The following is a 19,452-nucleotide window of genomic DNA, read 5'->3' on the forward strand; positions in this document are numbered from 1 at the left end:
GACGACATCATTGACCATGGTATCCGCCGAGCGAGAACGCTACTAATACTCCGTAATGGCGTAAGGCCCGCCAAGGTGGACCTAGCTCGGTTCTCGACCGTCGGCTGTCCGCGTATGGCTCTACCTTTCCTTTCCCCTCCCTCCTTTTCGAGACTATTACTCTTTTTTGCCATCGTCAATCTCTAGTCAGCAGAGCACGATGCCAGAACAGAGACAGCGCAGGGAAGAGCAGGAGTCTGGCGGCGTACGTATTCATTTGTACCAGCGCCCGCAAGCCTTGTTGAGCTAACACACACTCGTGTCCTTCTAGTCCGGCCTGAAGGGTGCTCTTCAGGGTCTCGCCATTTTTATGCTGACGCAGTTTCTGATCTCTCAATATTTCGGAAACAAGTCACAGAATGCTGGATCTGGAGCGAAGCCTGGCGAATTGACCTCCTTCCAAGCTCGTCCGCCTCGCAGCGAAATCGCCGACTACAGTCCTATCCCCGACACCGTTGCTCCAATTTGGCCCCCAAACAGCGCCGTTGATATCAGCATCTACGTCTCGCCTTCCATTGTCCTTCCTTCTCTCAGCTCGCTCCCACCAGATTCTCTTGTATTAAGTGAAAAGAACTTCACGATCGGTAATTACAGTGACACCAGGGAAATCGCCACTACCATCGAGATTCCCAGGGAAGTCCAGCAAAATGGAACGCTTTGGGCGCATTTCTATGTTGCGCTCACTGGACATCAACTCGACCCAACTGCTAAGGATTATAGCACAGATAGTGCTGTGCACTTCTTCCGCCCACTGAACCACTACCTTCCCAAGAAGAAGGTCAAGAAGCTCAAGAACTTGCTTGCCAGTGCGGACGATGCCAAGGAGGACGAAGAAGACAACAGCATTCCGGATGCCTCTATTGCCTCATACTACCACCCCAACTTCACGGTATCGCTGATTCCTGATTCCGGAGTCCAGAAATACCGCCAAGTACACCCTGCTATTCGGCATCACATGCAACTCGAGGCCACCGGCGCAAGAGATGCCTCTGGTCAGAACGGGTGGTACTATCCTATTTTGTACCTGAATACTTTCTGGCAACTCCGAAGCCATATGACCGAGCTCAACTCTACCGTGAAGACGATGCCTTTGCGGATCACTCTGAGCAATCTGGCCAACTGGAAGTTTAGCATGATGGCAAGTGTGGACGAGAATGCAAAGGCTAACGCCAGGCAAGCCGCATTTGGAGGCTCCGTGCCTGGCGGCGGCGATGGCTCTGAGTTTGAGATGGTCAAGGAAGTCCTCCTTAACACGAACATTTGGTTGCTTGGTACAACTGGTGTGGTTACGATTCTGCACATGATCTTTGAAACTTTGGCGTTCAAGAACGACATTGTACGTTCCTCCTTTCACTTGGCCACAGTATGTAGTCGAACTAATGGGTCTCCTCTAGTCTCACTGGCGCAAGAAGAAGGACGTTGTTGGGACCTCAGTCCGCACTATTTTGGCTAACGTGTTCATGCAGATGGTCATCTTCCTCTACTTGATGGATAACAGTGAAAACACTTCTTGGATGATCCTTGCCAGTCAAGGTTTCGGTATCTTACTGGAGGCGTGGAAGATCACCAAGACAGTGAACGTGCGTCTGCGTGCGCCGCCAGCGGGGTCTTTCTACTCTTTCCTTCCTTACGTTGTGGTATTCGAGGATAAGCACAAGCTTTCGGAAACTGAGAAGAAGACCAAGGAGTATGATGAAATTGCATTCCGCTGGCTCTACATCATTGCTGTGCCTCTCCTCGGTGCATATGCAGCCTACAGCTTGATCTACAACACACACAAGTCGTGGTACTCCTACATTATTGAAACACTTGTCGGCAGCGTTTACGCATATGGCTTTTTGATGATGGTTCCCAGTCTTTACATCAACTACCGTCTGAAGGTTGGTGCCCCTCGATTCATACCCCTGTAATGAAGCTAATATTGTCAACAGTCTGTTGCTCATATGCCTGGCAAGGCCTTGACGTACAAATTCCTCAACACCTTCATCGATGATCTGTTCGCATTTACCGTCAAGATGCCATGGCTCCACCGGCTTGCCACTCTCCGAGATGATGTGATTTTCTTCGTCTGGCTCTATCAGAGCTACAAGTACAAGGTTGATTACAAGCGGGTCAATGAATTTGGACAGGGAGGCGACAGCGATGAGGAGGCAGAGGAGCCGGCAGCAGCCGAATCCGAGAAGAAGTTGGAGGCGGTGTCTGAAGCGTCTGGAAGGGACAATGCTGAGAAGTCGACACGGAAGAGGAAGTAAGAATGACTCGGAATGCCTTTCCTCTGTGTGATGCGGGAGGAGCTATATACCATAACTCCTGAACGAAAGCTTAGATTTGCCTTCAGCAAAATCTACATTTTTCTTCATGAGCTTAAACCTTCATCAACGGTATCTTTTGATATTTCAGCCCGATTAACCGTAGAATCTGCGTTACCGAAGCGATGGCCACCTGTAGGTCAATTAAGTGAAAACACTTTCTCGACTTCAAGGACAGCCGTTTTTAATTGGGAGCAGTACTCCGTAGTAGACTACCATATGGTTGATCGCCAGATTCGGTTTAAGCTCACAATTCCCGCGACCCATTAGGAATGCACGATTGGGGATACAAGTCACAAACCGTTGCATTAACCTGCAAATGATTCAGCCTGATTCTCAAATCCAACTGTTTTCTTTTTTGGCAAGAAGACGATTTGTGTCGGCGCATGGACATTCGCATAATATCGCATTGGCGCGAAGGGACGTCGACGGAACGCGAAGAACCCCAACAAAACGTGGAGTACCGCGATACTGCCGATGCCAACCAGAGAAAGGGAACGCGACAGTATTTGAATTGAACCAAATATTCATGTGAAATTCTACGATTGATGTCGTCCGATCCACAAAGTAGTATGTTACAGCCAGGTCCCTCGGATTGATTACCATCGCTAACAAGTCGTCAGGCCCGTCTGGCATAGAGCCCAGGCCGAGTAACCTGGCTGATGCACTTGAGCATCTAGAAGCAGGTCTGCTTGCCTGTTTTTATCGTACTTCAGCCGATTTTCGCAGGTTTTCTTGCTGATGCTTGATTGCAGTTGCTTATGTACCCTCAAAGAAGCGATACACTGATGCCGGTCAACTGGCCAAAACAATCGCTTCGAACGCTTATGAAAGCGGCATCAGCCCATCTGCACTGGAGCGATTGATCCACATTTTGACACGAAATAATCACCTTGATCAAGGAACAATTACTACCTTGATAAAAAATCTCTATCCGATAGACAGGATCTCTTCCAAGGTTGTCACGCAGGTCGTCTGTTGCCTCGGTCCCAGCAAGAACAAGCCGAGTCCTGCTACACAGGCTTCCCTGCTGCGATGGCTCATCCTCATCTACGAATTCTGCGAGGACAGGTCGCACCTCACTAAACTTTACGCAGTGCTGTTCAATCACCTTGATATGATCAGTCTCCGCAAGCCGTTATGCCATTTGCTTTCAATGACCACAAGGCGGAAGCACGTCAAGCCCTTCAGGATCCAAGCTCTTATGGAACTGGTCAATGCTGCCGGCGCGGAAGAAAAAGAACTCATCGGTTTGCTTAACGTCTTCAAGAATTATTATCCAGACATCATCGTGGGTGATCTCGGGGCTTTGAGACGCAGAGGCTTGGTCTTCAAACATCCCGACCCCGAGTGGACTAGTCACGCAAGGCTTCTTCAAGACAGAAATCTGGAGCAAGTACAGACGGTCCAGTCATCGAGCTTTCAAGTAGTTCATCGTGGAGCGGCGAAAAGAGGGAAAATGGAAGTGATCGTTCCTGTTCTCCAGACATCGAGAGTGTCATCCAACCGTACCTCTTTAGAAGAGCTGCGGAGCGTCGACCACCTGGTTGAAAAGCTCGACCGGATTGAGCTTCCAAATCAGATTATTTCCGCAATTGCAGACAACATAGCCCAGAAATATCTATACCTAGCTCAACCGGAGCCTGTGAGGCTCCGATTAGATGATTGGCTGAGCAGCTTTTTTGACGAAAGTTTGGAGCATGCTCAAGATGAAGAACTAGCCACGTCAGAATCTCTAGGTTACATCTTGAGTCTCATTGTGAATTATGTGCGCTATACAAAGGTATGCCATCTTGGCCCCATGGATGTACACCTGTTAACTCGCAGTTTGTTGCAGGATATTCCTGCGTCAGTCCATTCTTTTCTAAGACGATATCTTTTGTCTTGGAACGGCCGCGACAACAAAGAAGAGGTTCTCAGTCTTCTTGAGTACCTCCCCATCCAGGACTTCGATACTTTACGAGCCAACTTTCTGTCTCCTTTAGAGGCTGCCATAATGGGCAGCGGACCATTCTCCATGACAGTCATTCTTGACTTTTACTCTTCACTTATTCGGCAATGGGGTGTGAAGCTGAGGACTTCACCTTCTGTCTCTGCAGAATCAAAACCATTGGGTCGCTTAATCACGCATGCGGAACTGCTGGCACTGTCAATACTAGAGAGTCTTTCGGTGCAACCATCCAATACCGACGACGTGGAAGTTCACAAACCGGCCGCCCTATCTGTCCTCGAGTTCTACTGCGTTCTAGCCGACCTATTCTCTTATGCGTCTGTGAATGGCCAGATCCGTCTTACTATTCCTCCAGCTCCGACAGTCTACACTCTCGTTTTCACACCGATTCTCTCAAGCATCTCCATCATTAGCTCGGTTCTCGCCAGCTACAAAATGTCCTTCGAAACATCTCTGACTTCCGAAATCCTTCAATTACCACACTCTACAGATTCGCTGTATCCGACTGAATTGGTGGGCCAATTCAACGGCTACGTCATGGACGTCTGCAATCTGGTTTGGCGAAATCGAGGGCTCAATGGCGACGATCCAAACGCACTCGGCTGTCTCCTGCCAGCTGCTACGACGAGTGCACTCACACAGTACACTCGGGAATTGAACGAGGCATCCCGAGACAGGAAGCGCGAGGCTTCCTTTTCCTTCAACCTATCTTCCATTTTCTCTCTCAGTTACCATGTAGCCCTGTGCAACATGTCAGCCGGCTGCTTCGCTGACATAGAGGAAGAGAACAACATCACCGAGGGCAAGCCCAGGTTGAGGAAACCCGTGACCCAGAAAGCACTGAGTGCACTTGAGAAAGACGGTGGTGTCAAATTGACATGGCAGGAGTACAGGGTGCGCATGCTTGACTGGCTAGACGCCACAGGAAGTCGTGGAATTGGGAACTTGATGCGCAGTACGATGAAAGCTTTACGCAAGGAATGATGTTGATGTTGGCCAATGTTGAGAACACTTGGAAGCCTTGGTTGGATTTCAGACGTTCTCTATTGGATTTTGCTTTGATAATACCCTAAAGCGGTCGATCTCCGTCAAGGCGGCGCAGATTGACGGCCCTTTATATGATACAGTAATTTCCTAAGGTATTAGGAGGATCTGTAAATCGGACGTAATGGTATGTTCTATGTTCTATATTCTATGTTATAGCTGCCAGGGTATTCGTGAGACTCGTTCGCTATATATACATGACAAACCCATGTGTTGATGGTCATCAAAATTGCGTAGATGTGTTCAGATAAATATCTTGAACACTAGAATCCTCTCGAAGAGTATTCAGAATGTCCTCAATCTCCCTGACTTGATCGTCCTCCTTCAACTCCACCATAGTGTCCTTGTTCGGATCCCAGATTATGTCAAGTTCCTTGATAGCAAGTCCGGTCACTTTTGTGAGCGTTTCGCCGACGCTCTTCGTTTCTGTTGGTTCCGTAAAGACCACAAGTCGGCCTTCATCATCTGTCGCTACGTCAATCGCTCCCGCCTCGATGACCTGGTCTAAATAATCGTCTGTATTCACGCCTTCCTTCTTCTCAAATATGATCCTGCCCTTCTTCTCGAAAAGATATGTCGTCGGAGTGACAGTACCGCCGGCGTCTTTAATAGCATACCGGAGGTCTTGTAATACGCGAGCTTTTTGATCGGTCTGGCATTCGATAACCGCCGCAACGGAATGGGGTAAGATAGCTTCAATCGTTACCGACTCCAGGGCCTCGCCGGTTACACTTATTCCCTGGCCTCTGGCAATAGCTGCTTCAATCACAGTCTTCGGTATACCGGCACGTTTTGCATTGGAGAGGGCAAGAGTTAGTCGGGGGTTGAACTTGGGATCAGCTCCCCACACTGCAAAAACGTTAGCATGCGCTGACCTCGGCAAACTCGGAGTCAGACACGCACTCTGCGTAGCACTGCTAATTTCCTTTGCGATTGTTTGTCGCTCTCTGCTTTTTGCTTTGTCATTTTTCGCCTTGTCATGCTTGATCTGTGACCATCGATTGTGACCGGCGAGCAACGGGGCGCCGCTGGAGAAACTCCGACATATCTCGCATACCGATTGCCCCGTCCGGCGACGTTGCTGTAATAACAATCTTCGGCTCACTATCGATGCCATTGAGAAACAGACTGTGTCACTTTCCGCAGCTGCAGAATCATATAAAACTTGCGATTCAGGAACGGCGCAAGTATACATCTGCAGACGGACCGACATTCTTCCGGCGGCCGGCGATAGGGCCAACTGCCCGATTAAGGGGACACCGACGCAATCAGCTGGGAACATACCTGGGGCTGATTCAGTCGTACACTAATTTTCAAATTTTGCCTCTCTTTGTTGTTATTTGTTATATGGTTAATGGGTAATGCCTGACAGAGCCAGTCAGATTCAATGTCTTCTTCTGAAAACGCAACAACAGCTGCTGCTTCCGACAATGCGGCCCCTCGTGCGGAGCTGGACATTACCAAGCTCCATGCGCTCCCCTCCGAACAGCAGGACCTCTACCTTCTCACCTTCACTTCGGACTTGGTACAATATATCTCGGACCTAGATTCGGCGAGTGTATCATCGCAACAGAAGTTCTTGAAGAAGGAACTATTCAAGATATTGACCCTCTCGTCGCCAACGATCACTCGTGTTATCCGCAACAACCTTGGCCGCTCTTTTGGCGTTATACTTGGCAAAGGGGATCGGGGGTACTCTTTGAAACGGTAACCGACCTTCTTGGTATACTGAATGCAGGCAAAAATGAGGCGGAGCTCAAGACGAAGTTCGCCGCGGCTCACTGTTTGGGAGAGGTATTCGCGGTCGCCGGAGAGAGTGTATTTGCGCAATCAGGAATTGTGGTATCGGGCTTGCTCAAACTGCTGAAGTCTTCCAGCAACCATACCGGACTTCGGGATCAACTTTTGCGATCTTGCGCAAGGTTGTCGTGGGTGCAGGAGTCCCCCTTGACGAAGCAACAGCGCGGGATATCTGGAAGCAGGCTCGCAATGCCGCAACCAGTGACAAGTCCACTTTTGTCCAGGTCCACGCATGCCGCTGTCTCGAGCAGTTGGTGAAAACAACACCTTTCTTCGATAATGCGAATGACTTTGATCATTTGAAGACTCTGATCTGGAAAGTCATTGACAGCAATGTTGCGCCTGTCAGACACGCTGCTGCGGCTTGTCTGGCGCAAGCCTTGGTGAAATTGCACGCCTCAGATGCGCGAGTCACAGCCGTTCCCAAGCCTAAGAAGATGAAGAGACAGTCTAAAAAGCCCGCGCCTAGACCCGGAGAGGACGAAGACGAGGCTGAAGTTTCCGAGTCCTCGGTTTCCAAAAAGGCAGAGCCCGGTTTATACTTCCTCCTGCCGGATCTTCTTCGCCAACTTTCCACTCAATATATGAAAAGCACAACGTCCAATCGCGCACGAGCCGGTATTGCTGCGTGTTACAAATATGTTCTGCGGAGCCTAGGCGATAAGCTTGTCGAAGAGCGCTACGGGCAGATTGCGAATCATCTCCTCTTTGAACTTCTGAACCATCCAACAGTAACATATAACCGATTCCGACTCCTAATGACCCGGAGATTCGTTAAAGGAATTCTGGAGGAGACGGTTGGACGGGAAACTCTGCGCGAGAATAGCCAGCTCAATGCTGCTAAGTGGTTAATCAACGAAATTCTTAAGGACTATCCTCAGGTCCTTCAAGAACGCCGCGAGCCCAGCAAATACACACTTGCCAGCACTTTGAGTGCATTGTCTTCTTTGATATCGTCCCTAGGCTCTGCATTCGGCTCTATGGCAGAAGCTTGTCGCGAGGCACTGCTCCAAGTCCTCCCTCATCCCAGCTACACCGTTCAAATCCACGCTTCGCACTGCTTGAGGAACTTTGTTCTTGCTTGCCCACATCAGCTCATATCCTGTGTGACCATCTGCTTGAACAGTCTGAGCAGAGAGATTGGGCAGCTTTCTACGCCCCGGCAGGCGCCGCGGCGCTGTGTTGGGTACGCCAACGGACTGTCGGCTATGTTGAGTACCTCTCGACTGCAACCGCTCTATGGCTCTGTTGATGTCTTCTCCCGCGTTTTCACTCAGGCCACTGATCTGCTGAAGACCAGCGGCAAATCAGAGCTTCGGGCAGCGAGTACACAGGTACAGGTGGCATGGATTTTGATCGGAGGTCTGATGCCCCTTGGACCAAGTTTCGTTAAAATTCATCTGTCCCAGCTGATGTTACTTTGGAAAAATGCGCTACCCAAGCATCTTGGCAAGGAAAATATTGCTCAGCGTGGGTATCTAGAGATGAGTTTCCTTGCACATGTACGGGAATGTGCTTTGGGATCCCTGTTGGTATTCATGGAGTTCAACAGCAAATTGATCACAGCGGATGGTGCGAGAAGAATCGCTGCTATGCTACAAAATACGGTAGAATTTCTCGACGATCTTCCTCGGCAGAAGTCTGTTGCGGATCTTTCGCAACGCCTTCAACCTTCGTTGCAATTGCATGATATGGCTACAATGGTCCGGCGACGGGTTCTGCAGTGCTTCTCTAAGCTGATTGATGTCCATCCTCTCAGTCACGCAGATGTCATCTCCCAGACTACTCTGTTGAGGCTTTCCATCTCCTCCTTTGCCGATCCAGAATACACCCAACCTGCTCCGCTGGAAAGTTCGATAGCGGCTGCCACCGCTCAGTTTGAGACTCTCTGGGATCTCTGCGATAATTTTGGATTTGGTGTCACCGGCCTAGCCCGACAATATATCCGTGCAACACTCTCAGGCAAACAGGACAACGACAATGGTCCTGCTTGGTCAGCTGTCGATTCATCAGACCAAGATATCGACGACGCTGTGAGTCTTTCATCCTCCAGTAGGCATGCGCAGTCAAACTAACGATAGCAGTTGACTTTCCCTATCTGCCAAGCTAGCGAACATGATTCTCTTCTTTTATACTCTTCGAGGAGTGAAAGAGACAGTGTTTTGGCTGACCCGCATGCCACCGGGGTCGTCAATGCTGCAATTGAACTGTTCGCTGTTGCTATTCGCTTGTACGCCCCTAAGGTACAGGAAAGCACTATGGAACAGATTGCAACGTTCCTGTCATCCCAGAGCCTTCAGCGCAATCCTGGCCGCAAGGCTGCAATGATCGTCAACATTGCGGTGGCATTACTCCATGCGCTGAAAGTCGCTGCCAAGGACAGTGGCTCAGCATCTGGCAGGCTCAATCCTGTTACTGAGAAAGTACTGCAGGAGCTGTTGCAGGTAAGACATGCTGAGGACCTCCATTCACCTATTCTCTAGCTGACAGCCACAGAAATTCGTCATTGACGCAGATCCGATTGTCCGAACCATTGGTGCCGAAGCACTTGGACGACTCTGTGACAGTGCTGGAAACACACTTATGACTACACAGGTCAATTGGTTGGTCGATACTATTGTTGATAACAGGGAGCCTAATGCACGTGCGGGCTGTGCTGCAGCCTTGGGATGCATTCACGCACAAGTAGGTGGTATGGCAGCTGGCCTGCACCTCAAGACGATTGTTGGCGTCTTAATGTCACTTTGCAATGATCCCCACCCTGTCGTTCACTTCTGGGCGCTTGGAGGTCTAGAAAGAGTAGCCAATTCCGCAGGCTTGACCTTTTCACCATTTGTTTCCAGCGCGCTCGGGATGCTCGCTCAGCTATACAATGCCGATACTCACAATGAAGAAGCCGCAAGCTTAGCAACATCCAACATCGAAATGACCTTCCTCACTCCGGTCGTAATAAGTCGTTGCGTCGATTCACTGATCAATGTCCTCGGCCCTGATCTTCAAGACATCACAAAAACGCGAAACCTGATTCTGACGCTCCTCCGGCAATTTCAACTGGAGGACAATCCGGCTCTGGTCACTGAGAGCTCCAAGTGCTTAGATCACATGTCACTGTACGCGCCGGGATTTGTGGACTTTTCAGGGTTTGTGAGGCGTCTCCAAAATGAATTATCTGCAGGCAACCCTCTGATGAGGGATGTAGCCATTCGTGCACTGAGTAATCTCATGAAGCGAGATGCTACTTCTGTCCTTCGAGCAGCCACGCCAAGTCTCGAAGAGCAGATCTGGCTTGCATATGATGATACGCCTGATAACCTGGTCCTGAAAAATATGATTCTGGACTGGCTGCAGCACACCGCCCTTACAGAGACCGAGCAATGGATTCAGCGTTGCCAGAATACGTTGACTAAGACCCGATTGAAAGTGGAGGACATCCCACCAACATCTGCTGTTAAGACAGCTGTCAATGACATGCCAGACGACGAGGTTGCAGGTTTCGCATCTGCAATTGCTGGGGCAGGACAGTCGGAGACCGTAAACGAAACTGTTGCCGGTCAGGAGCTGCTGAAATGGCAAACACGCAATTTCGTGATGAGTTGTCTGAGTCAGCTGTTGGCGACAGTCCAGGAGGCTATTTTGCCTGATCAGACAATTCCTGCTGAACTTGCCCTCCAGCACAAGGTTGGAGATATTGTCCGGATGGCATTCTCAGCGTCCACCGCAAATGTCATAGAGCTGAGAGTCTGGGGCTGAAGATTATCGATCAGGTTCTCAAGGTAACTGGCTCTCGTTCTTCAACAGGGTGAAGACATGACTGACCCATACCAGATGTTCGGCAAAACTCCTGATCCAGACTTTGCAGAGGCATCTCTCCTCGAGCAATACCAAGCTCAGATCGGATCGGCGCTCACGCCGGCATTTGCTGCTGATTCATCTCCAGAACTGGCATCGGAGGCAATCAATGTTTCTGCGACTTTTATCGCAACCGGAATTGTGACAAATGTAGAACGGATGGGCAGAATCTTGAAGGTCCTGGTTCTCGGGCTGGAAAACTTCTCGAGTAAGTGCGCAGTTGAAGTGTTCCTGAATAGTGCTAACTTTCTCTAGAAAATCCTGACGCGACGGAGTTTGGAGATCTCAAAGGTCTCAATTCCAACGCTAAAGTCATGGTCAAGATGGCTCTGTTCGCCGCTTGGGCACGGCTCCAGATCGCAAGCATCGACCAGGATTATCTGAACGAGGTCGTTCAACCTTATCTCGCGACGCTCACCCCTCTGTGGCTCTCTTCTCTCCAAGAATATGCTCGGCTAAGATTCGAACCGGACATCTCAGGTAGCTTGGGAACTGGCCCACAAAGTACCAACCTAGATGAGGTGTACGCGGCGTTGAACCGGGAAACACTGTTGAAGGTGAGCCCAGTCAAAATAGGCATGCTCATGACAAAGCTGACCCTAAAAATCCGTAGTTCTATCAAGATTCCTGGCTGAGTTTAGTCGACGCGATTGCCGGCTTAGTCGAGAAGGATATCGATTTCGTCTTCGACGCCCTGGACGGGAAGACAACGGAGCCCAAGGACCGAGAGGAAGAAAAAGCAAACGTGCCTAACGGGAAAGCGGCGGACAAGAAACATGATATCAACTACCGTGACGAGCCAGTCGCATTCTTCTTCGTACTTTTTGGCTTGGCATTCGAAGCTCTGGTTGACCAGTCGACGACGCCATCTCAGCGCTTGGATATCCTGCAAGCCCTCAAGAGGATCCTGCGGCCTGTCATATCTGGGAATGCTATCTACCAGGAAGCCATCTTTTCTGAGACAATGGACACTTTTGACCGGCTCGCCCTTACTGAGGGAACCCCCGTCCAGACCGTGATTGTCGAAATAGCGCGAAATCTCTCACTGGACCACCCATCAGCCAAGGCTGGAGATGCGCGCAGCGACCATCTTTCTGATGACATCGAGCAGCTTTTCGAGCTCACGCGAAGTATCATCCTTGTTCTGGCTGGGCTGCTACCGAATCTGCGTGAGAACACTTCTGTGGCCCGATTCAACGTGACGTCGGATGACTCTCTGTCGCTTATTCGGTTAGCCCTTTCATCTCTGGTCCAAGTTGCCTCCATCTTTCCCTCCATCATCCGTAATGACCTTAATGCATGCATTTTGCACATCTTCACCACCATTTTGGCGACCGGACTGTGTCAAGCAGAGGTAGTGCCTCAGGCTCTTCCGACGTTCAAATACTTTATCCATGGCATCAGCCATCCCAAGAGCTCCGCGTCAGATGAACCCCAGGATCTCGCCATCGTCTCTCACCAGTTGCGCGGGTGTCTCACACGCTTCCTTACGACTTTGACAATCGCTCAGCGACGGGAGTCCGAGTCATCCCTACCGTGTGCCAAAAACACACTCCTTGCTATTACGATCCTGCTAACAACCGGCGGCCACATCCTGCCTCCTCAAGATCCTGCCATCCCTCGTGTCCTGAACGAGCTCCTAGACTGTCTCCAGGACGTTGGTCTTGCCAATGTTGCTGCAGGCTGCATCCGCTCAATTCTCCTTACCTCTACACCAAGATCACCAACCGATGACCTCATTGCCAAGTATCTCCTTCCCCGTCTCATAGCGTTCTTAGTCGGTTGTCCCCTTGACAAAGGGGAGATTCCAAGCGACCCCGAGAAGTCAAGGACAGTCATTGCACGTACGCTAGTCTCCTACGCCACCAGCACTACCTTTGCCGCAAGTGAATTGCCCACGGCTCTCTCCCTGGTTATGTCCGCACTTCTCGCGCGCGCAAAACGCGAGAGTTACCCGGTATACAGAGAAACCGCCGCTCATCTACTGGAGCTTGCTCGAGCGGACCAGGCCACGTTTAGAGCTCTTGTAGCCTCGATGAAGGCGGACCAGAAGAGTCTTCTTGAAGAAATTCTTCGAAGTTCCGATCCTGGAACTGGCGCTGGCGCTGGCAGAGCTGAAACAAGCGGTGCGCAGTCGGAGGCATCGCAAAGTATGCCGAGTATTGCGCTCAGATTCGATTTCTAAACGACCCGGCTGGCTCTTTGTCGATTTCTTCATGATTCTCACGTTGACTCTCTTGTATATCTGCTGTCCACCAATTTACGTCTTCCCTGGTGCGCATGACTTCATGATGACTTGAATGTGACAATTACTCGGAGATGACAGTGAACGCTCGGCTCACTTGACCGTGAGTCTTGTTTATATATAGAATGATAGATAAGTACAGTTACAATGATCAATACAAGAAACGAATAATGACTCGGTATCCGTCCGTCTATCCGCTCAAGCCTCTATAATATCCCCAGGGTATCGAAGTGGTGCTGTAACGAGTCCGCGCAAGGACCAACGACCAGGCGTCAAGCACAAAGAAAGAGAAAATACAGCGAAGGAAAGTCTAGTATGAAGGGGTGAATGAAAAAAACCACAAACATCAGTAGAGCAATAAGTCAAGGAGCGACCAGAGCGCAGTAGAGCAACGCTTGTATTGTCATCAGCCAAGAGACTCGCTGATAATGATCTCCGGGACAGCAGGTAGCGTCGGCGGTGGGGCGGCTTCTTGAGCAACTCTCTTCTCGGTGGTCTCTTTGGCGGGGTCTCTTTCTTCTTCTCAGCGGCTTCCTGCGCTTTGCGCACGGAGTAGTACTTGAGGAAAATAATGATCATGACTATATGTAGGTTAGCTCAGGTCTGCAAGGAGCAAAAAGGGACGGCCTACAGGCACTTGTAGCAACAGCCATGGCGGCCCTCCTGGTCAGGATCCATCGGAGACCTTCAATCTCACTCTTGCCGTCGCTGTTCAAGGAGACAGTAATTTTATAATTGAGTTCCTGAACCGATGTATCAATGCTCCGTTGCTGTTCTCGAGTCGTCATCTTGTGGTCGTTGAACATTCCTTTGATGTCGTCTTTCAAGCCTGCAAGTTCCTGGTTCAGGCGCTGGGAGAGAATATCCGCCTCGTGCTCTAATTGTGCTCTGGACGCACGCTGCCTCTGCATTTCGGAATTTCGAGCTGTCTGGAGGGAAGACTGGAGTTCCGAACAGGCCGCTTTGAACAGATAGGTCTCGTTCTCGACATCGGATTTAGAAGTCAGGCTTTGTCTGGCAATGTCCAAATTGCTGTGCAAAATAGTTCGTATAGCTTTCATGATGGTGATGGATTGCGCGTCCGTAAAGCCGCCTTTTGATAAGTCGCAGACGAGGGAGTAGGTATCGAAGTGATGGACATATGGGGCAGGAGTCAGGTGCGGTTTATTAGCGGAAGATGATGTTTCCGTAGGGGTTAAGGGCGACGAAGGAGATGGCATATGGAGAACACCGTCGAGTGGGTTATCGTTAAGGGAATTAGGTTTGTGCCCATCTTGGCTCGGATGTTCGGTGGGAACTGGGGAGACAGCATGGATATCCGGGGCGTCAAGGTCGGGCTCGGACTCCTCCTGTGGGTGCGACTCATTCGAAGACTGGCTCTCGCGAGGTTGTGCTGTCTTTGGGTCGTTATCCTTCTCATGTGAACCGTCCAGAACGTCTCGCTTGGTACCATCTTGTGACCGCGATTGCTCAAGTTGGTGGTTGCCGTCCTTCGCCGCTGGCGTTTTCGACTCTTGCTCTTTGGACAACTCTTCCTTGGGTTTTGACGGAGGAGGCAAGTTGGCCTCGGCGGCGGGCCCATACCGCCGGTGATATGCTTCCTGAGCGCGATATCGACTGGCGTGAAACGCACGACTATGTGACGGACTCCGAATGGTGCGGTAGGTGGACGGTTCGCATGTTCTAATCGCGCGCATCAAATGCGGATACAGAAATGGTAGCCGTGGGGAAGCCATAATGGAACAGTCGGAGCTACCGCCAGATCATTCGAGAAAGCATGTATTGAAGCCGTAGTGGGTTGCGTACACAGGTAGGAAGTTGGCAAGAAGGCATTCTAGCTTTCCCGCGGCGAAGTTGGTTGTGGGTGGAACGTGACGTGGGCGGTGAAGAAGCCGCGGAATAATGATAGTTTAGGGCGTTGCCAGTTGGTGAAGGTACTTCGATTAACTAGGAAAGATGGATTGAACACAGTCTTTGCGAAAGTTATGGTTATGTATGTGCATAACAGATGATATATACAAGATGTTTGGTTTGATGCGGTCATGATTGCGCTATCCCCACTGCCAGAAGCCCGAACAACAGATGCGTCCGTTTCCAATAATCGTGGGCTCGTTGCTCAAGGATTTTGACCGTCTTCACATTCGAGTTTAGACTGCTGGAGAGGCTGTCTACAGCGTCTGACAAAGAGCCCTGAGCCGGCTCTATGGTCGACAAAGCATTGCTCAAGTAGACTAGATCGAAGTAGAGCTGGATCTTGTAATCGTCGGTGTTCTGCGCTGTGATTGCAGCATCGGCTTCCAACTGCTGGATTTTATCATTGTCTCCATTCTCAACTGCTTGAGCTTCTTTCGATGCTGCGCTTTCTTCTTGATCGTGTACCGACTCCGAATCCTTCTTAAGAGTAGCTGCGGCGGTGACCCAAAGCTCTTTTCGCAATCCTTCCTTCAGCGCTTGAGTGGTAGACACGTCCCACAGCCCTAAGCCGTAGTCATCCATCGTGTCTACAAGACGTCGGAGGAATTTGAAAATTGCTGGTGAAGGCTGGACCGGAAGTTCAGGGTCACCCTCCCAAAGGGTCCGACCTGGCAATATCTTATTTGTTTGGGAGGCGCGTTTGGGCCATATATTCGAGGGCTCTGTAAGTGTGACTACCCGTGCGGTAAGGACTTCTTGCAGCTGAGGGACGATTTCTTTCGAAAAGGCGAAATCGCTGGAAATGAAGTCAACAGGCAGGTCCTTCCTAACCAGTCTAATGAGTTTTAGCAGGAAGGCGGCTTTCTTGTCTCGATGACAAGATCCAAAGGAATTGAGAATCTCGGCGAAGGATGACTGCAGGTAGTTGAATGACTCCCGAACAGATTGCTGGAGGGCGTCTTTCAGCAATGTAGTATCGTCGTCGTTTAATATGGCTGGTATATCCATGTCCGCATCCTCCTCTTCTCCCTCCTCGAGGATGTCGGTCCAACGAACTCGTTTCATTTCATTGATATACTCCTTGGACTTGCCAATGGCCGCAAGCCAGGTTTCGTACTTTGCTAATACCGTGGATACGTCTGCGTCGCGGCCAAGCAATCTATCTGCGATTGTTTGTTTGAACGCGGCCGCACCATCTGAGAAGTCAAGGTTGATTAGTTCGTCATCCCAAAGGGAGAGAGTCTCAACGTGTTCGTTGGTGTCCCAATTTATTACGACAGAAGAGACAGCTTGGCCGAATTGCTCCAACTCTTTGGCCTGATCTGATAATATTTGACTGAGTCGCTCATTGAAAGCAGATCGAATGCCTTCTAGGACGTTCATGGGCGAATGAGTAGGTGTTGAGCCCCAGGAGCTGAGCCATAATTCCAAAGTTTTGCGACGAAGAGCGAGTAATTCAGAGAAACTGTACCAGTCTGTCAAGGTGTGACTGCAGCCTTTGACGAAAGCGTCGAACGCTTGCCTTGACCACTGTTTGATTGTCTTTTCGGCTTCTGGTTTCGACAGCTCACTTAGTTTGATCCAGGGAGTGAAATTCTTGACGTCTGCAGCTACCCAACGTCCCAGCACGTCAATACTCAGTTCATCGAGACTGAGGATGGCAGGATCGGCCAAGATAGGTTTTGCTTTCAACTTATTGAGCACATCTGACAATCGGCGAGAAAGTAGAGTCTTCGAGATTTGCAGAGTTTGGATGTAGAGCTGTAGAGCGTTCGGGACATTCTCGCCGGACAACCCAGTAAGTCCCAGCAGGTTTCCAATGACTTCCAGGCGAACGTGGTGGAAATGGCGAATAGCATCGTCGGACGAGGAGCTTGTCGCTAGGCAATAAGCGGCCAATGACTCGATTGTATCGTCAACAGTGGACTTTGCGGACGCGAGTCGCTTGTCGATTCTCTTCAGGAGTGTCCGTCGAAGGGACGCTAGCTGGTTGCGCAAATTGTCCAGAAATGGCGGGATGGTCTTCTGTTGTGAAAGGGTTTTGTGAAGCAGTCGAGAAAGAACCAGTAGTTTCGCCATCAGTAGCGTGGAACCGCGCTTTCTCAGTAGATATGCAATCGCCTGTGTGCAGCGGTGGAGAAGTGAAAGCTGAGCCCCCAGTGCTCGTCGCTCTGTTTCTGCACTTGAATCAATTCCCTGAACTGCGAAGCCGGAGAGCGCGAGCTTCTTACCATTATCCTGAGCATCATCCTTTATCTGATTCATGTGCACATGCATCCTCTCGATCAATCGTGGGTTGCATCTTCGTCCAATATCGGCCAAAGTCGAATCCACCTCCTGAATCTCGCGGTTCATCAGGACAATTGTTTCGGCAGTCCCAAGGAGATCTCGATACCTCGTTCTGAGTGCGACTTTAATATCAGCAATAATTCCACCCAATTGTCTTAATGAACACTCACCCTACGAGAGCCCGGAGCCTCTCCTTGTTGCTCGCGATGTCCCGACGTAGCTCCTGTTCCAGATGGCGAACGGTGGGAATTGGGTACTGGAAGGCATCCTGCCATGACTTGAGGCTTTGCGGATCCGGACCGGCCGACGCCATATTGACGGGCGCACAGGATGCTGGAGGAGAAAATGCCAACAACACGGAAAGACAATCGCTGATGAGAGCTTAGCTGTGCCGCAAGCAATGATCATCAATGGTGCCTCAGGCACCACACGTGGCATCTCGATCTTACAATCTTACAATACGTGACAAATCGTATTTGACTAATCCACAAATGGTAACTTAAGTACCACCGATTGTACCTACTTGAAGGACGGTAAACCGGCCCCGCTGAGTCACTAAAACACTCATAGATACGGATAAATCGAGGATCTTTGCCCCTCATATATTTCTTTATCGATCTTTTACTTCTATGAATCAACAACGATCATGCCACTTCTAGACCCTGATACACAGGCTCCGGCTGAATCTTCAGCGGCGCAGCCGCAGAGGCTACCCTTTCCCCCTGTGACTTACTCTCACATCCTTCATTGCTCTTATCATTACTGGCAACCTCGGTATGCTTCTCATGCTTCTCAAACGTCTGAAAGTTCATGAAGTTAACTAGCAGCGTCGTGGACTAGATACCGCACACTCACCCCTAAATCTCGTGCTATACCTTTGACGCCTTCATTCGTGTCCTACCTCCGCGCCGATGGAATCGTTCTACCACCAGAGACCACAAAGCCACAGGCCGATGATGACCTAGACACGTTCTCCGACGACGGTGCAGACGAGGAGCCAGACCCATCCGTTGAATGGCAAGAAATCCACTCCCAGATCAAGTCAACCATCTCAGAGTTTGGCGGCAAAGTAACACCAAAACTGAACTGGAGTGCGCCAAAGGATGCCGTGTGGATGTCGGCGACAAACGATCTTCAATGCCGAACACCAAATGATATATACCTCCTCCTGAAGAGCAGCGACTTCATCACACACGACTTGGAGCATCCATTTGATGATTGCGTGCCCGATACAGACGATTCGTCCGATACGCCTGCCACCCAGCCCGATATCCCTTACCACCTCGTCCTCCGCAAATATGTCAACTTCAATCCCTCTCTTGAATTCCGTTGCTTTGTCCGTAACCGCATGCTTTTGTGCATGTGCCAGCGCGACCAAAATCATTTCGACTTCCTCTTCTCGCTGCGAGATACCATTCGATCACGAATCCAGGCTTTCTTCGACGACAAGCTCAAGGACACATTTCCAGACCCCAACTTCGTCTTTGACGTGTATATCCCTGAGCCGCACCGGCGCGTGTGGCTTATCGACATCAACCCCTGGGCGGACAGAACCGACCCGCTTTTGTTCAGTTGGATGGAAATCCTGCAGATGAAGGATCCCATAGGAATAAAGGAAGAGGACGCAGACGCTCCCGAAGAAAGCTTTGTTCGACTGTCTCTCAACGGAGCCAACCCTACAGTGGTGGAGGTAAATGGAGATGAAGGGTCTGAGTCCGAAGAGGAAGATGTTGGAAGCGCAGACGATGGAGACGACTCGCCGTTCCTCCCCGAATTCCGTCTCGTGAAGCGTGACGACCCGGAGGCATATTCTTTCAGTACGCCTCAATACTCCGCGCACAAATTGCCCAGAGAGGTCGTCGATGCGTCTCTCTCTGGCCCAGGTGGCATGAGTGAGTTCTTGGGTAAATGGCAGGACATTCTAGCCAAGCAGACGCAGGAGGATACGGACAGTGACGATGGACGATAGCTACATTCACTTACTGTTTGTTACTATGACTTTCGATAGAGAA

The 19,452-nt window shown here is 50.3% G+C and overlaps 7 protein-coding genes across 7 annotated transcripts; 4 read left to right on the forward strand and 3 right to left on the reverse strand.

Moving 5' to 3' along the window:
• Positions 1–2,420, forward strand: P174DRAFT_440510 (CLPTM1 family protein). The gene is made up of 4 exons (XM_024827064.1): positions 1–244; positions 311–1,375; positions 1,434–1,919; positions 1,971–2,420. The coding sequence occupies exons 1-4, from the start codon at positions 200–202 to the stop codon at positions 2,289–2,291; spliced, it is 1,917 nt and encodes a 638-aa protein (XP_024684490.1). The 5' UTR covers positions 1–199; the 3' UTR covers positions 2,292–2,420.
• Positions 2,421–2,594: 174 nt separating this feature from the next.
• Positions 2,595–5,426, forward strand: P174DRAFT_503159 (Mis6 domain protein). The gene is made up of 4 exons (XM_024831138.1): positions 2,595–2,918; positions 2,972–3,034; positions 3,104–4,131; positions 4,186–5,426. The coding sequence occupies exons 1-4, from the start codon at positions 2,897–2,899 to the stop codon at positions 5,281–5,283; spliced, it is 2,211 nt and encodes a 736-aa protein (XP_024684491.1). The 5' UTR covers positions 2,595–2,896; the 3' UTR covers positions 5,284–5,426.
• A 34-nt stretch (positions 5,427–5,460) lies between these two features.
• On the reverse strand, positions 5,461–6,484 carry P174DRAFT_387711 (post-initiation translation factor DPC29). The gene is made up of 2 exons (XM_024823371.1): positions 6,247–6,484; positions 5,461–6,192 (listed from the first exon to the last, which is right to left on the reverse strand). The coding sequence occupies exons 1-2, from the start codon at positions 6,458–6,460 to the stop codon at positions 5,567–5,569; spliced, it is 840 nt and encodes a 279-aa protein (XP_024684492.1). The 5' UTR covers positions 6,461–6,484; the 3' UTR covers positions 5,461–5,566.
• Positions 6,485–6,730: 246 nt separating this feature from the next.
• On the forward strand, positions 6,731–13,325 carry P174DRAFT_482683 (AP-1 complex accessory protein LAA1; the record flags this gene model as incomplete). The annotated part of the gene is made up of 9 exons (XM_024830733.1): positions 6,731–7,009; positions 7,093–7,185; positions 7,221–9,176; positions 9,228–9,587; positions 9,640–10,881; positions 10,908–10,916; positions 10,969–11,200; positions 11,248–11,549; positions 11,606–13,325. The coding sequence occupies 9 exons, from the start codon at positions 6,731–6,733 to the stop codon at positions 13,175–13,177; spliced, it is 6,045 nt and encodes a 2,014-aa protein (XP_024684493.1). The 3' UTR covers positions 13,178–13,325.
• P174DRAFT_511575 (CCDC90 family protein) lies at positions 13,314–15,048 on the reverse strand. The gene is made up of 2 exons (XM_024831801.1): positions 13,869–15,048; positions 13,314–13,818 (listed from the first exon to the last, which is right to left on the reverse strand). The coding sequence occupies exons 1-2, from the start codon at positions 14,971–14,973 to the stop codon at positions 13,436–13,438; spliced, it is 1,488 nt and encodes a 495-aa protein (XP_024684494.1). The 5' UTR covers positions 14,974–15,048; the 3' UTR covers positions 13,314–13,435.
• Positions 15,049–15,224: 176 nt separating this feature from the next.
• On the reverse strand, positions 15,225–17,775 carry P174DRAFT_511576 (uncharacterized protein). Its single transcript, XM_024831802.1, has 3 exons — positions 17,611–17,775; positions 17,383–17,552; positions 15,225–17,328 (listed from the first exon to the last, which is right to left on the reverse strand). The coding sequence occupies exons 1-3, from the start codon at positions 17,751–17,753 to the stop codon at positions 15,278–15,280; spliced, it is 2,364 nt and encodes a 787-aa protein (XP_024684495.1). The 5' UTR covers positions 17,754–17,775; the 3' UTR covers positions 15,225–15,277.
• Positions 17,776–18,086: 311 nt separating this feature from the next.
• On the forward strand, positions 18,087–19,409 carry cdc123 (cell proliferation protein CDC123; the record flags this gene model as incomplete). The annotated part of the gene is made up of 2 exons (XM_024824805.1): positions 18,087–18,214; positions 18,281–19,409. 2 exons carry the CDS (start codon positions 18,087–18,089, stop codon positions 19,407–19,409), a joined length of 1,257 nt encoding a protein of 418 aa, XP_024684496.1.
• Between the last annotated feature and the right edge of the window lie 43 nt (positions 19,410–19,452).

This window comes from Aspergillus novofumigatus, assembly GCF_002847465.1.
Source record: "Aspergillus novofumigatus IBT 16806 chromosome Unknown P174scaffold_3, whole genome shotgun sequence".
NCBI classification, from domain to species: Eukaryota; Fungi; Ascomycota; class Eurotiomycetes; order Eurotiales; family Aspergillaceae; genus Aspergillus; species Aspergillus novofumigatus.